Source organism: Gorilla gorilla, chromosome 6 (assembly GCF_029281585.2).
Source record: "Gorilla gorilla gorilla isolate KB3781 chromosome 6, NHGRI_mGorGor1-v2.1_pri, whole genome shotgun sequence".
NCBI classification, from domain to species: Eukaryota; Metazoa; Chordata; class Mammalia; order Primates; family Hominidae; genus Gorilla; species Gorilla gorilla.
In genome coordinates this window covers 158,507,262-158,523,706 of record NC_073230.2, presented here as the reverse complement: position 1 = coordinate 158,523,706, position 16,445 = coordinate 158,507,262, and the positions used below count along the sequence as shown (strand labels likewise).

Genomic DNA, 16,445 nt, shown 5'->3' with positions numbered 1-16,445 from the left:
TATTTCTCGACTCTTCTTTCTCACATTTTCCTCAGCCTTTACATCTGATCAGTCACCAAGTCCTACATATTTTATCTTGAAAGTTTCTCTGGAATCCCTTTTTCTCCTCTGCATTCCTTTCCTTACTCTGTGTCACTGGGCAGGGTAATTAACTCTATAAGCTTCAGTTTCTTCTTCTTAAACACAGATAACATTTCTTATGACAAATATAACTTATGATAAACTGCCTAGTGTGATATTAGCACATAACAGGGTTTCTGAAAATAACACCATTTCCTGTCCTTGTCTTTTGGGAAACTCTAAATCATTCTCTGTAGTGTCTCCAAAATGACCTCCTGAAACAAATGACCTGACCTGGTTGCTTCATTTTAGAGCACAGGACTCCTGTAACCCACAGAACAAACTCAGAATTCAGCCGGTCACGGTGGTTCACGCCTGTAATCCCAGCACTTTGGAGGCCGAGGTGGGTAGATCACCTGAGGTCAGGAGTTCGAGACCAACCTGGCCAACATGGTGAAACCCCGTCTCTACTAAAAATATAAAAATTTGCCATGTGTGGTGGCACAAGCCTGTGATCCCAGCTACTCGGGAGGCTGAGGCAGGAGAATCACTTGAACCCGGGAGGCGGAGGTTGCAGTGAGTTGAGAATGCACCAGTGAACTCCAGCCTGGGTGACAGAGTGAGACTCCATCTCAAAAAAAGAACGGTTGGAATTCCAAAACATCTCATACGTGCAGAGTCTTGAGTCTAGTCACCCGCTTCCAAGCCTTAGGCTGCAGTCACAGTCTTCCCACCCCCTGCTCTGCACACTCATCACACAAACACTTCCAATCTACTCCATATGCAAGCAGGCACACCTGCAAGCATGAACACATACAGGTGCACACACACCCAGGCACACACACCTGGGTCTTTCTTTTAGACCCAGAAAGCACTGCAACAACGTTGCATCTTTGTTCCTCTGCGTTTTCTGGCTGGCATGCCCTTCCCACACACTCACCTTCAAGACCCCACTGACACTCACTGTCTGCAGAGCTGTCACTAAGTCCACACCCGGAGGTATCCTGGCTGTAGTCCACACTGCTTTCTATCACAGCTAATATCATTTTTTGTTGCACATCACTTTTTCTCACTAGATTGAGAGCTTCTAAGAGAGAACAGGGATGACTTGTGCTAGATTTCACTCATCTCTGTATCCTCCCACAAAGACTGGCCTCCTGATTACTAAATATTTGAGAAATTTAATTGAGGGGATTGACTGCTGACTCTGTATAGGTCAATAGCTCTCTGGAGTTTTGTTCTCACCCAGAGGGAGAAAGATGAGGGAGAGGAGGCTGCAGGGCTGCTGGCTGAGGGTTCCGTGGCCTTGGTGGAAGGGGAGTAGGCAGCAGGAAGAGAGACACATTTTCAGTGGGGTGGGTCAACCCTGCTGATGTAAGATGGCAATGTCATAGCTGTGGTTTCAACACTGAAGAAATACTAGTTATGGCTGGGTGTGGTTTCTCATGCCTGTAATCCCAGCTGTTGGGAAGCTGAGACGGGAGGATTGCTTGAGATGGCTAGGCCTAGACTAGCCTGGGAAACAGCAGGACCCCATCTCTATTAATTAAAAAATAAAAAAATGAGCTGAACATGTGGCACGGGCTTGTAGTCCTACCTACTAGGGAGATTGAGGCAGGAGGATTGCTTGAGCCCAAAAGTTTGAGGGTACAGTAAGCCGTGACCTATACCACTGCACTGTAGTTTGGGTGACAGAGTGAGACCTCTGTCTCTATAAAAAATTAAAAATTAAAAACAATTCGCTGGGCATGGTTGCTCGTGCCTGTAGTCCTAGCTATTCAGGAGGCTGAGGTGGGAGGATTGCTGGAGCCCAGGAGTTGGAGGCTGCAGTGAGCTGTGATCATGGCACTGTACTCCAGTCTGAGCTGGACCTGAGCTGAGTGTGAGACTCTTGAAAGAAGAAAAGGAGAGGTAAGGAAAAAGGAAAGGGAAGACAAGGGAGAGGAGGGGAAGGGAGGTAAGGGACTAGTCAGAAAAATACAGTCATTCACCTGTTGAGTGACATGTCAACGGCTTGGATCTAGTGCATGAGACTACAGACTAAAAAATCTCTCTGTTTCAAATCTCCATGCCGACTCCTTACTGTTTTTTTAGTGGTTTTTTTGTTTGTTTGTTTGTTTTGTTTTTGAGACAGAGTCTCCCTCTGTCAACCAGGCTGGAGGGCAGTGGCACAGTCTTGGCTCACTGCAACCTCTGCCTCCTGGGTTTGAGTGATTCTCATGCCTCAGCCTCCTGAGTAGCTGTTATTACAGGCACCCGCCACCATGCCTGGCTAACTTTTGTATTTTTATTAGAGACGGGGTTTCGCCATGTTGGCCAGGCTGCTCTCAAACTCCTGGCCTCAGGTGATCTGCCTGCCTCGGCCTTCCAAAGTGCTGGGATTATAGGCATGAGCCACCAGACACAGCCAGGCATTGTTCTGTGTGCTCTAAACCCTCACCAAGAAAACCTCTGAGGTGGTACGATTATTGTCTTCCATTTGACAGATGCAGAAACTGAGGCCCAGCAGAGATTGAGTAACTTATGCGAGTTGTCGCTCACCTCACACGCCCCAGCAAGCATCCAGGAGGGCCTGCCTCTTGGAATAGAAATCAGACATCCCACAGGAACTTCTGAGGTTTTCCCACTGCTGCCAGATGTATGCAAGGAACACGTGATCTTCGTAATTCCAGAGCGGGGCAAACTGCTTGGCACCTCTTCAATAGGTGACATTCAATGAGTAAATGACTGTGACTCAACTGTGACTCTCCTGACAGCCTCAGCCTCCTCAAGTATTCCCCTCCAGGTTGTACTTGTCCTTGTTAGCACAGCCTCATGAGACTGAAGTCCCTACCCCTCAAACCTTAGCTTGCCAATTCTAAGAATTCAGAAATGCAGCTCTGCACTCTGTGGCTGGCTCTGGACCAAAACAAGCACCATTTCTCCTTGACCAGGAGTATGGGATGGAAGGTAGAGAGAGGGTCTGGAGGGGAGGAGCATGGAGGGAGTGGCTAGGGAGGTTGGAAGTGCTATCTACTGAGCAATTCCTGAGACCTGCTTTGAGTGCACTGTACTAATGAGGTGGGGGATTCCAAGACGAGGAAGCCTTCAGGGCATCTGGATGATTACAATGGATTGAGGAGGTAAACCCCATACAGATAGAAGGAACATCAGTGTGGCCCATGCCAATCTAAGATGTATGTGGATAAAGTTCGCTACCAAAATTAAACTTAACAGAAGGGAGAACCTGGATTTGAACCAGGGACCTCTTGCTCTACAGTCAAAAAGCTCTAGCCCTGAGCTATACCCCCATGGCACACTGAGGTTACCTAGTTAATACCTTTCATCAGTGTGGGAGCACTCAGCTTTGTAAAATTAAATAATGGCTTCCCTCTAGGACTGACTTTCTGGAAGCTGCCAGACCTGATTCACAGCTAGACACCTTCCCTCAGCTCTGCAGCTCACCAGTCCTGTCTCTGGGTGGAGCCGTGAACAGGAGAAAAGGATGGAGGCTGCCTGTGGAACCCCCAGCCATTTCCCATTGTTTTTTGGGGTTAACCCAAGAGCCGGCCACTGGTCTCCAAAACAGTCCACAGATTCCAATCTGACCTCCCAGCCCAAATTCCTTTTTCCTGCAATAAAGACAGAGTGGACAAATATGATAACTGATGATAAACTGCCTAGCATGATATTAGCACATAGTAGGGCATAGTAGGTGTTCAAAAAATAACACCAGTTCCTGTTCTTGTCTTTTGGCAAACTCCAAACCAGTATCTGTAATGTCTCCTAAATGACCTCCTTAGACAAAGGACCTGATCTGGTTCTTCATTGCAGCACACAGGACTCCCTGTGGCCCACAGAACAAAGTTGGAATTCCCAATCATCTCATACGAACAGACTCTTGAGTCTAATCCCCCACCTCCAAGCCTTGGGCCACAGTCACAGAGTGGGCTGTAATTCACATGCAGCCGCAGAGCTACAGGAGTTTGGTCGTAGGGGCAGCACTGCAGAGCCTCTGTCTCCCTTGTTAGAGTAGCTGAGCCAGGCTTTTGGCCTACAAGGTTGAAGCAAGGGTGTGAGTGAGCTCTGGCGTGGGAGCAATTCTCCAGGGGAAACATCTGCCCTCCATGGGAATGCTGTGTGCTGTGATGTGTCTCCCCAGGTCTGGCCACCACTCCAGTGCACCAAACTGCTGCTGTGGGAAGGAGCCAGGAGAGTGATAACTTGGGGTACCATTCCCCGTCTGTTTCTGGGGAGCCTGCTGCAGTACTACTCTCTGGTCTGCCCTGGAAAAACCCAGAAGCATACTGCATCACAGCTTGAGAAATTACATCTATAGGGGGAGCAGGGAGCTAGATACCATGAATACCAATAATATGAGGGATACCCGTGGAACTGGTGCTGGAAGAGATGAAAAGAAGTTATGCATGGTGGCAGGTTGCAGCTGGGTAGGCCTGAGCTGTAGCTTCCAGTTCCAGGGAAAATCATAGGCAGAATGAATGAAAAGAAACTGGAATATGACCAACAGCTTCTGTGAAGAACCTAACAGCTTGTATGAATAGAAAAAGTGCAGTAGGGGGCACCCAGATTTGAACCGGGGATCTCTTGATCTGCAGTCAAATGCTCTACCCCTGAGCTATACGCTCTGCTTGTCATAAGTGTCTAATAACCACCTTTCATGTTGGTAATCACACCCAGCAGTCCTACAGCACATTGAAAGTTCCTGCTTACTTTGAGAGAGTAAGACCAGCAACTGTTTTTACCACAAACTCACCCCAGAAAAGTCCATCCCCAATTCCCAAACCCTGGACCCTGCTCACATGCCGGCACATCTCCTTGCCCTCCCTCAGTTTGTGGTGACAGGAGCAGCTGGGAGGAGTGTTTCCGTTTACTGCTGGAACAGCCTTTAGGTCTACATATCTGATTTCTTCTTGTTACACTACAAAATAGCAGTTTGGAGACACAAATTGAGACATGCAATACCGACATCTGAAGATCTCTCAATCTGGAATCTGTCCATTAAATCCAGTTCATGAAACAGGGAAGTTCCCAGGCCCTGACATGGATCAGAGAGTAGTCCTGGGAAGCATCATGGAGACAACATAGCATGAGGACCACACAGCTCCTCCAGGTTTTGGCCAGAAAACTCCGCTGCTAGTGTGGAAAGCTCTACCCTGAACTACACCCCCATTCTCAGTGCATGGCTATTTTAAACCTTACATATATTTTTGTTTTTGTCTAAGTATCTTGTGCAACTATTTTTGAAAGTCAAATATTGCTTTTAAAGCTTATAATAAAAGAAACCTCAGTCCTTTGTATTTTCCTCTTGCCACCCAGAGGCAGCCACTCTCCACCCTTTTGGCTGTTTCTTCTAGTCTATTTGCCTCTATAATTTTAAGTAATATAAATATGTCATGGTATGTCTAATTTAATCAAATTTAGACATCATTAGCTGACTTATTTTTGTAGGTGAGGATTATCACTCATGTGCCTTCTTTTCTGTTTTCCAATATACCTACTATATATCAACTTCTCAGATAAAATGCTATATATTAACTTTCTGTTCAATTTTATCTTCCATGTTTTAATTATTATGATTAGTTAATAGTGTTTATGGCCAATGTACATAATCCTAAGATGAACTAAGAGTTCTGATGGAACTTTTTTTCCCCTCAAGTTACTGATAGCCTCACATTTTCAACTGCTTGGTTTTCTTGGAATATCTACGGTTTTCCACAAACTTTCATTGCTCCATGAAATGCCTGTCAAGTCAGTTCACCACACTGTAAAAGCTGTTACATAATTAACATTTTCACTTCTTGTTTTCCAGTAGATCTCTGGCTTCCTGCTCTGTTTGTTCTGGTTGCCCTGGAAAGCCTGCTGCTCAGCCCATGCCCCGGGACTTCCTCCACCCTCACCAGGACATTCTTTCCATCTCTCGTCTCCTGTGTGCAAGTCCCTTTCTCCTGGATTCCGTGTCTTGAATGTTTCTTAATTTACTTCCTCATTTTGGCAGAGGATGTCCTCCAGTTGTTTTCTGGGAATGGTGAGTACAGGTGAATTTTTTAAGACCTTGCATGCCTCAAAATGTCCATAATTCCACCTACACACTTGATTAGCAGTCTGGACAGACATAGATTTCTAGTTTCAACTTATAATCCTTCATATTGTGAAGGATTGTTTCTGTTATCTTCTGGTGCCTAGTATTGCTATAGAAAAGTCAAGTGCCATTGTGATCCTCTATCTTTTGTATATCACCTGTTTCTTTCACTCTTTAAGTTTTGAAGATCTTCCTTTTTGTCCTGGTATTCTATAATCACACTATGATGTACTCGATGAAGATAATTTTTTATTCATTTTGTTGGGCATCTGGAGTATCTTTTCTAATGCATAGCCAAGTCCTTTCATTACGAAAGGTAATGTTCTTGTATAATGTCCTTTCCATCATGTTCTCTTTCTGGGACTTGTATTAGTTTTTGTTTGTTTCGAGACAGTGTCTTGCTCACCATAAACTTGAACCTCTGACCTCAAGCAATCCTCCCACCTTAGCCTCCTGAATGGCTAGGCTTACTGACACACCCCACGATGACCAGCTGATTTTTTTTTTTCTTTGTAGAAACAGGGATCTCACCATGTTGTCCAGGCTGGTCTTCAACTCTTGGCCTCAAGTGATCCTCCTACCTGGAACTCCCAAAGTGCTGGGATTATAGGTGTGAGCCACAGTGCCAAGCCTGTTAGTTGGTTTTTACACATCTTGGTTTTAACCTCTAACTTTCTTATTTTTATCTCTCTTACTATCTTTTCCTTTGTCTTTTTGTTTTATTTTACTTTCTGGGAAGCTGCCTCAGCTTTATTTTTCAAACTTTCTATTTAATTTTTTATATCTTCTATCCTTTTTTCTTAATTTCTAAGTTATCTGTTCTATAATTGACCCTTTTATGTGTCTTGTTTAACAGATGGAATATTTTCTCATATTTCTCTCAGAATATTAATTAGTTTCTTTGACGTTTTCCTCTCTTTCCAGCTAATATGCAAGTGAACCAGTGACCTGCAGTTCTGCCCACACAGGGTTAATAACCAATCAGATTCTCTCTTTTCAAGATGGTTAACATAACAGACACCAAGAAAGGGAAGAGGAGCCGACAGCAGAGGGGGAAGCTGAAAAAACGCACAAAGAATGGCCATAAAAGATAGGAGTATGTTGAGTGATTAGTGATCGGAAACTACGAGTGATATGGTACAGGTGTTTGTAGAAGAACAGTGAAGCCATTGATCAGGTCAGCTATCAATGAACTCCTGCTAGAGAAGGGGTGGTCTAGGCCTGAGTCCTAAAGCTTCGTTAGTGATGTCCAAAGTCACAGTCCTTTTGAGGCTTCAAAGACCTCAGTTGTCTGATTATTTCTGTATCTCCATGCAAAGCCCATGACTCCTGTTTTATTCTCACCCCTACCTGTGATAAGCCTGAGACACTCCATGCCTTATAATCCAGTGGCAATATCATCAGGGTGGGGGCTGGCTGGCTGCTCAGGTGGGCCCCCCAAGCAGAGTCTCAGCATAAGTACCATGTTTAGGTCTCACCTTTCTGCAATGTTTGAATTTCACCCAAAGCCACAATTTCAAAAAATGAACATTATTTCACAACTCTAGATCTTCCCAATTACAGGACTATTCACACTCCCTAATCAGGACCCCTTCCCACATCAGCACAGGCAGGGGGCTCTGCAGCAAGGCTGATGTTAGGGTGGAGGTGGCCTGCAGCCCCTGGAGGGTTTGCTGCACTGGGCCAGAGCATCCTGTCCTCTGCCTGCCCAACAGCAGAGCCCCCTCTCCAGGGATTATTCAGGTCCTGCTGGGAGGAACAAACACCAAGTCACAGTACCTTTCCCCTTCATATATGTTTCTAGGCAACCCCAGCTTTCCAGACAGTCACTTTTCCCAGTGGTCATACCTGGTCTGGAAGATTCCCCATCATCTCGAATAAAGGTAAGCACTTCCTAAGTCCCCTTCAGCAACACATGCACAAACCGCCTCTTAGAGCACGTACCTACTGCAGAGAGACACGCCCGGAGGGTGAGCTGATTTTTAAATTACAGTAGCTCCCTAGCTACCAGAAAAGCCCAAGTGAGATCTGAGGAAGTGATTCTAGCTTCTCTATCCACCTGCCCTCCAAGGAGCTGAAGACTTCAGGCTGAGGAGGGCCAGCTGAAATGGCCAGAAGAGGGGACTGAAAGGGAAGCAAGGTGTCCTCTTAGCAGGGGAGCAGGCCTGCTAGTAAACCAGAGCCACTCTGGGTGTGAAGAAAGAGCTGCAGGCAACAAGAGCGTGGGACTCAGCTTCCAGAGTCAGAGATACTGCTCAGCCAGCCCAGGTGCCAGTGCCAGGGTGCAGTAGCTGAGTGCAGACCAGGAGGCCTTGCTTCCAGTTCAAGCGCCCTTCATCTGGGCTTGCATTTAGTCAGCAAAGGTGGTTCTGCACTTCCTATTACTTTGACCCAGGAAGCCTGGTCCTGAATCTGTAAAGTCTATAAGTAAAACTACAGTTGACTTTGAACAACACAGGTTTGAACTGTGGGTCCACTTAACAGACAGATTGTCTTCTGTCTTTGCTGCCCCCAAGACAGTAAGACCAACCCCTCCTCTTTTCTTCTTCAGCCTACTCTGTGAAGATGACAAAGATTAGGACTTCTATGATGATTCACTTCACTTCTACTTATTCCATAGGAAATAAATTTTCCCTTATGATTTTCTTAATATTTTCTTTTCTCTAGCTTTATTTTAAGAATACAGTATATAACACATAGAACATACAAAATATGTGTTCATTGACTGTTTATGTTATCAGAAAGGCTTCCAGTCAACAGTAGGCTGTTAGTAGTTACATTTCAGGGGAGTCAAAAGTTATATCCGCATTTCTGACTGCAAGTTGGTGGGTAGAAGTCATAGGGGAAAAAGAAGTCTGGAGAGCTGAAAAAGGACGGAGGGTAGCTCTGAGCTGCACTGCATGGAACCAAATTCTGTGTGGTGACTATAAAGTCCTTCCATCTTTAGCATCCTGTTCCCCTGCTACTCCCTGCACCACCTTCCCTGCTCCACTCCCCACGCTCCCCGTCCTCAGGCACTCCAGGACCCGCACTTGATGCTGGCCTCTGCTGAGGCTCCTTCTGCCTGCACGGCTTCTGCCTGTAGCTCTGCAAGAGCAAGGCCAGGCTTCCTACATGAGGCTCCAACTTCTACACTCTTCAAAACTTGAAAAGAAATTGACTTGCACCTTAGAAAGTGGCAGTGTTTGTCTCTTAGGCTAATATTTTATGGGAGTAAGCAGATTGCAGCTACACTTATGTTATTATGGACTATTATACTCTTGTTCAGGGAGAAAAAATCTGCTAGGGATTAAGCAGAATTGGGTTCAGATCTTTGCTTTTTTTTTTCTTTGTTTAAAAAGTAATTATTATTTTTTGTTTGTTTCAGATCTTTGCTTTTAGCTGTTGTTGCTTTTAACTCCATGGAGAGACTGAATGGAGTGAGCCCAGCAGGGCATGCTGGGCAAGAGAGGTCCCCCGAGTCCCAAATAAGAATTTCAACTAGTATAAAACGAGGCAGCGAACCCACACGTGGAAGTCTGATACTGCTTGCAGAAGGGAATTGAATAGATGTCTCCCTATTGGTAAGGATGTGGTTTTATTGACTTGAAATAACAAAGCCCGCAAGCAACAGCTGATCATCCGCGGGATGCTGCCACAAGGAATAATTGAGCACTCATTCAGACACAAGGGAAACCACTGCCTCTTTCAGTCTTTCTCCCAGATTCCAACAGTCAGTGTTACAGCATTTCACCTTGTTCACCTCCCTGAGAAGACGTTGCAGCTCACTCACCCCAGTGGGCACTGGGAGCGTCTGCTCAGGTGGGAAACAGATGCCCCCCACATGCACATCTGGTGTTTATGAAGCAGATACTGGGGCTTCATAAACACACAAGGGGCAGGGAAGTAGCCCCAGGGCATAGTATGGGGCCTCCTGACTGAAAGTAGCTTGCAAACCCCTGCCTATAACAGCCACTTCCTGGCAGTCATTGTGCCACTTAGGAGCCCTCCTCACCGCTCTTCCTTTAGTTCCTTCACTCTGTATAGACCCTGCCAGAGCAGCTCAGGGTGGAGCAGCTGCAGCCATGGGACCTGCTCCAGGCAAGGCCCTATGCTACACAGTCCCTGGGGGTGAGGATTCCAGAGGAGTCAATTCCCTACCCGCCCTTCCAGGGGATGGCCGAGATGAGCGTTCCCACAGGGAAAGTGAAAGTTGCAAGGCTGTTGCGGAAACACCAGGGCTTCCATCTAGGTCTTGCTGCTCATCTCACAGAAAGCCAGTCACTGAGACAAGTATTGTCAGTGAAGAAGGCTTTATCCAGGTGCTACAGACAGGGTGAACAGGAGATCAGTCTCAAATCCATCGTCATCAACTGACTAAAATTAGGGGTTTATATAGCAGGGAAGAAATGTAACTACATGTCGGAAAACAGGGATTAAGGAGGGGCAAGGAAGAGGAGTTGGCCAACAGGCAGCAGGTGGTCACCTGGGGAATCATGATGGGTGAGGGGTCTGGCTTCTCACTTTCCAGATGTGGGGATCTGGTAAATTTCAGTTTCTTGATACCGTCTGGGAGGATTGCTGGCTGGTTTCCTGAGAAAGGAATTCAGATGACATAAATGGAAATTTCTCCTTGGGTTTCAAGACTGAGAGGGTCAATTTCTAGGTTTATTCAAGAGAAACCATAAACATCAGTTCTATGGGACAATTGGGCCCATTTCAAGGCTCTGAGGATAAGGGTTAATGAGGGGACAGAGTCGCCTGGAGAAGTTCACTGGGGCCTACAAGAAACTAGAGAGGCTTCCTGGCAAAGCTCTATGCTGTCTATCCTCTCTTCTCTCCTTGCAGGAAGATTCCAGTATAATAGACCCAAGGTGAAAAGGCTTTTGTTCAATAAGTAGAAAACTGAAGGGGGGTGGGAGGCACATGGATTTGAACCAGAGACCGCTTGGCCTGCAGGCAAATGCTGTACCTTCAGTTGCACCCCTCACTTGTTACAGCTGTTTCTGATAAGCACTTGTGCAGCCCCATCAGCACCCCGATTTCTTCTTGGTGAGTCCATGGGAACAGCCCCACTGCAAACAACCCATTCCTGCTCTCCTCTTTCCTCTAAACCCCAACCTCCTCCTACCTGGCAGTCCACAGGCCTACAGCTTCTCCTCAGTGGGAAAGACACCAGCTTGGAAAACCACTTGGAAAGCCAGCGTTATCCTAGAAAAGCTTTTTAAATGACCCAGCAGGACAAGTCTCCGGATGGCCTTGGCCAACCCGGTGCTTCCCTCTTTTCTTGGTTGTAGTTCTCAGAATAACTAGAGAATGTACTGGGAGTGTTGTCCTGAGATAAGGAGGAACTGTCCTAAACCTGGACTCTGTTCCCATCACACCTAGAACAGGATGTCCTGCAACGCTTTAGCCCAGTGATCCAAATTGCCCTTGGGGTATAAAACTTGACAGCAGAGGGCGTTCAGGGTCCCTCAGCTGCAGTGTGAAGTGGGACACACAGGTGAGACTCCATCTGCCCTGGGCAGGTTCCTGAGCCTTGGGGGACCAGTTCACCCTACATCCCAGGCTTCTGTTGTCCTTTGCCTGCCTGTAAGGAATAAAGTTGCTTTGCTTAACTTGCTGTGTGAGTGTTCTGCATCACTGGACTCGAGCAAGTGGTACAAACTGCAGATTAATAACTGGTACGTGGTGAATCTGCTTCCTAAGTGTTTGCTGAATTTTGCGGCCCAGGAGATCATCTGGTGTTTCTGTGATGTGGGAAGATTAAATGAAAGAAAAATCAAACTTCTCACACCTAACAAATCAGAATCTCAAGGTGGGACCCAAGGCATCTGTATACTTGACCACCCTCCCAGGTCATTCTGGTTCTCAGACATGTTTGGCAACTTTGATTTTAGTCTATACTTACATGTTATATGCCTGAAAGAAAAAACAAAGACTAAAGGCCTGCCTGAGTTCACACATCACCTTAATAACAAGATCATAGCTAGAACCACATTCCTAGTTTTGGGACTTTCCATTGCCACAGCCCAAAGGATGACTAGACTCCTTTCCATCTCTTCTCCCTCCACTTCCTTCCCAGGAACCTCCCCTCAACCTGCCATAGGACCTGGGGCAACCTAAAGGTACCAATTGGTATGTGGTACTAAAAAGAGACTCTTTCCGGGGGGCACCTGGATTTGAACCAAGGACTTCTTGATCTGCAGTCAAGTGCTCTACCCCTGAGCTATACCCCCTCAGCTTCTAGGAGTTTCTACTAAATACCTTTTCACCTATGTTGCAACACTCACATCTATGCACTGAAATTTACGTTGACTCTTAGAAAGTTTTAGAGATTTGGACATTTTGCCTCACAGCAAATTAGCCCTTTTGGCCCTCTTCTTCCTTATTAATCCCTCCCTACTTGGTCCCCTAGAAGCCTCCTCAGCTCACTTCCATCTCGTCTTAGGACCACTTCCAAGACACCTGCTTGAAGAATCATTGCCAAGAGCAGGGCCACTCCTTTCTTCCTTCATCTCCTCCTTAAAGTCCACTAACTTGAATGTGTCCCCACATCCCTTCTTTCCACCCTCACCCCTACCCCAGTGGATAGAATTGGGGGCTTTTCTGCTCATCTCCTCTCTTTTTATTCTCATGTCAACTATTCTTGGTTTTTTGCATGGTCTTGACTGAACCCAGGAAAGCCCATACCAATAATTCGAATTATTTGAATCCCATCATGGAGCTCAGGAAGCTTCCCCAGCTGTCCCAAGGGGCCTCAGGCTAGAAGCACAACTGAAGCAGCAAGGACCAGAAATGTCTCCTCTGCTGGGCAGACCCCTGCCCTGAGGCACAGCACCACAGGTCCTGCAAAGTGAACCTGGCCCTTGGCCAACATCCTACATTAAGGCCACTTCTGACATTAAAAGGCCATACAGATCTCAAAAATGTAGAGAAAGGACACCCACCCAAAGGGTCACATGAGATGGTGGCAGTGCCTGTGATAACTGTCACGGAGACCAAAGCTCAGAATGCACAGAGGCTCACAAAGGAAAATGCAATCTCTTTGTGTCTTTCTACATAGTGCCAAACACAATATTGAGCATAAAAGTTGGGATGCAATAAATATTTATTGGGGGAAGTAAAGACAGCAAAATTGGGAAGGTTAATAACTAAGAATAGAGTTAATATAAATTACTTGAGGTAGCACCAGTCAAATGAACTCTGTTGCTATTTGGTGTTCAGTTCTCCAAACCTGAGTATGCATACTCTTCTGAGCTCAGATTCCATCTTTCTTGCTGGAGGAGATGAGCCAATTCACAGACACGTGGAGCTCTGTCACTGGCTACTCTCTCGGTCTTCTGGCTCCCCCAACAATGGTCCTCTCTTATTGGAAAGGGAAAAGGCAAGGAAGGAATTAAAGAAATCCTCATGTTAAAATTCTTCTTGTTAAACAATAAGACTCTAAAAAGTCCAAAAGTCTACAACCAGCAACCGTCATACTTAATGGTGCAACATTAGAAGCATTCTCTTAAAAACTGGAAACGACAAAGATGCGTGGTAGCTTTGTTTCTATTTAAAACCACCAAAAGCTAGAGGTAGTGCATTTAAGACCAAAAAAGTAGGGTTTTTCAGTGGAATAGAAGAAACAAAACACCCATTATTTCAGTGACACTGTGATTATATAGAAAACACAAAGTAATCTACAAATTATCTGAATTATTAATTTTAATAAATTCAAATAAGTTATACAATAAACATTTTAAATCAAATATATTTCCACACACCAGTAACAGAAATGAAATTTCTTAACAGAGTAACAAAAATACAGGCTCCCTAGGAATAAATACAAGTTGTACAAGACCTTTGTTTAGACTATTTTAAAGCTTCATTGAAAGATATTTAAAGGGCACTTAAATAAGTAGAGAACTATGCTTTGTTTTTGGATAGGACAAGACAATTTTGTAAAGATACTGCTCTCCAAATTTACAGATTTAATGCAATTGCAATCAAAATCCTAATAGTGATTTTTATAGTAATTGACACACTAATGTTAAAAATTATGTGGGAAAATAAAGAGTTGGGAATAGGTAGAGTTTATCTGAAGAAAAATAATTAGGCAAGGAAACCAGCGCTACCAGATATGAAGACTTATAATCTTATAAGACCGAGTAGTATTGACATAAGGGTACACAAACAAAACTAATGAAGATAATGGGGATTCTAAAAATTGACTGTCCATAGATAGAAACCTGATATATGAGAGAGGCAGCATTGTAGATCAGTGAAGAAAGGGTGTACTCTCTGATAAAAGAGTGCTAGGACAATTAGATATTCATTCACAAAATAAATTCCAAGAGGATTCAAGACCTAAATATAAAAAAATCTTTTTAACAAATTTAGAAAATATGAGAGAATTCTTACGATATTGGAGTAGAAGAAGGATTTTCAAATTAAGACACAATATAAAAAAAGATTTATTAATCCATGTATTAATCCATTCTGGTTCATTGCAGTTAAGAAACGTCTCTGTTCTGAAAGTCCTCAGATAGTGAAAAGGTGAGTCACATAGCAGGAAGAGAGGTTTGTGAATCATTATATCAGCCAAGGTAGAGTAAGAAATCAGAAACTACACTCGGCATTTCAACAGAAAGAATTGATTATAAAGTATTGGTTAAATAGGCATTCATGAAATGGAAAGGCAAAGAGAACCCCAAGGTGATGCAGAGATAATAACGTCTGGAAGCAGCTTTCTCCTGCTAGTTTTGAGAGAAAAAGTGAAGAGGCTGCAGTTATCAGAATAGAGAATTGTGGAGCAGGGGCTCTGAGGAATTGGACCTCACACTTGTGAGGATGGGGTGCTGCCCAGCTGGTGCCAGTAACTCAGGAGCTCAGAGGGTGGGTCTTCCAAGGTAGAGCGCTGCCAATGAGGGTGGTTCCAGGAGTGCCATAAGAAAGCTGGCACAAGACCCAGTGCTTCCAGCATTAAGGGTCATTGCTGGGGCTGCGCTGATGGGAACAACAAATGGAACAAAAGCATGTCCCATTCTTCTCTTTCTGCTGTCCCATCCTCATCTATTGCTTCAGCAGAATCTGCAGGAAGCCAGCAGGTAGATGAGAAATGTAGTTTGCAGAGTGCCACAGCCTCGGTAAGCAGGGTCAAGAAGGGTGGGCTCAGAGCTAAGAGACAGTATAGTTTAATTTCTGGCACAACCAGGTAGTCAACAAAGGACTTCTATCCAGAATACAGACTATCTTGATAAGAAAATAGCCAAAAGGAGAGGAGAAAAATAAGCAAAGAACTTGACAAGCATTTCTTAGAAGTAACAGGAAAGACTACTAGACATATACAAAATGCTTAACCTCAGTGGTAATCAGGTAAATGCAATTTAAAATGGAATACCATGTTACAGCCGTCACCAAATTAGTAAGAAATTAAATTTCCTGGCACTCCATGGTGTCAGAGTACATTTTCTACTCCAATGATGTAAACCAATGAGAGCTCTTCTACACTGCTGGTAAGAGCATACACCTGTATAACTTCTTTGAAAAACAGTTTAGCATTATTTAGTAAAGCTACTCATGCATATACCCTCATTTCTCTCTCGGGCATATGCCCTATAGAAACTCTGCTACATGTGCACCAGGAGACACATTCATAGATGTTCATACTCTGTATGATCCAAAGCTTTTAAAATTGAATCAGACTTGTGTTATGGCCCAACATATGGTCTATGTTGGTAAATATTTGATATGCACTTGAAAAAAATGCGTATTGTGTAGTTGTTGGATGTTGTGTTACATAGGTGCAATTTAAATAAGTTGGTTAATAGTGTGGTTTAAATCTATATTCTTACTGACTTTTTTGCTTGTTTGTGTTACTTGTTACTAAGGAAAGTACTAAAATCTCCAGTTATAATTGTGAATTTGTCTATTTTCTTTATGCTTCCCTTTGTTTTTGCTTTATGTGTTTTGGAACTCTGTAATTAGGCATGTACACACTTAAGATTCTTACATCTTCTTATAAATTAACCCTTTTATCATTATGAAATATCCATCTTTATCACTGGAAATATTTCTTTCTTTTTTTTTTTTTTTTTGAGACGGAGTCTCGCTGCGTTCCCCAGGCTGGAGTGCAGTGGCGCGACCTCGGCTCACTGCAAGCTCTGCCTCCCGGGTTCACGCCATTCTCCTGCCTCAGCCTCCCGAGTAGCTAGGACTACAGGCGCCCACCACCATGCCCGGCTAATTTTTTTTTTGTATTTTTGGTAGAGACTGGGTTTCATCGTGTTAGCCAGGATGGTCTCAATCTCCTGACCTAATGATCCGCCTGCCTCAGCCTCCC

The 16,445-nt window shown here is 44.6% G+C and overlaps 1 protein-coding gene across 1 annotated transcript in view; it reads left to right on the top strand.

Moving 5' to 3' along the window:
* Positions 1 to 11,736, top strand: part of LOC101152909 (uncharacterized) — a 158,736-nt gene extending 147,000 nt beyond the window's left edge. The window contains 5 exon segments of the mRNA XM_063708838.1: positions 2,547 to 2,765; positions 5,870 to 6,085; positions 7,064 to 7,316; positions 7,944 to 8,022; positions 9,507 to 11,736. Of these exon segments, the coding sequence (XP_063564908.1) occupies positions 2,547 to 2,765; positions 5,870 to 6,085; positions 7,064 to 7,086 (458 nt within the window). The 3' untranslated portion in view covers positions 7,087 to 7,316; positions 7,944 to 8,022; positions 9,507 to 11,736.
* The last annotated feature ends 4,709 nt before the right edge of the window (positions 11,737 to 16,445 follow it).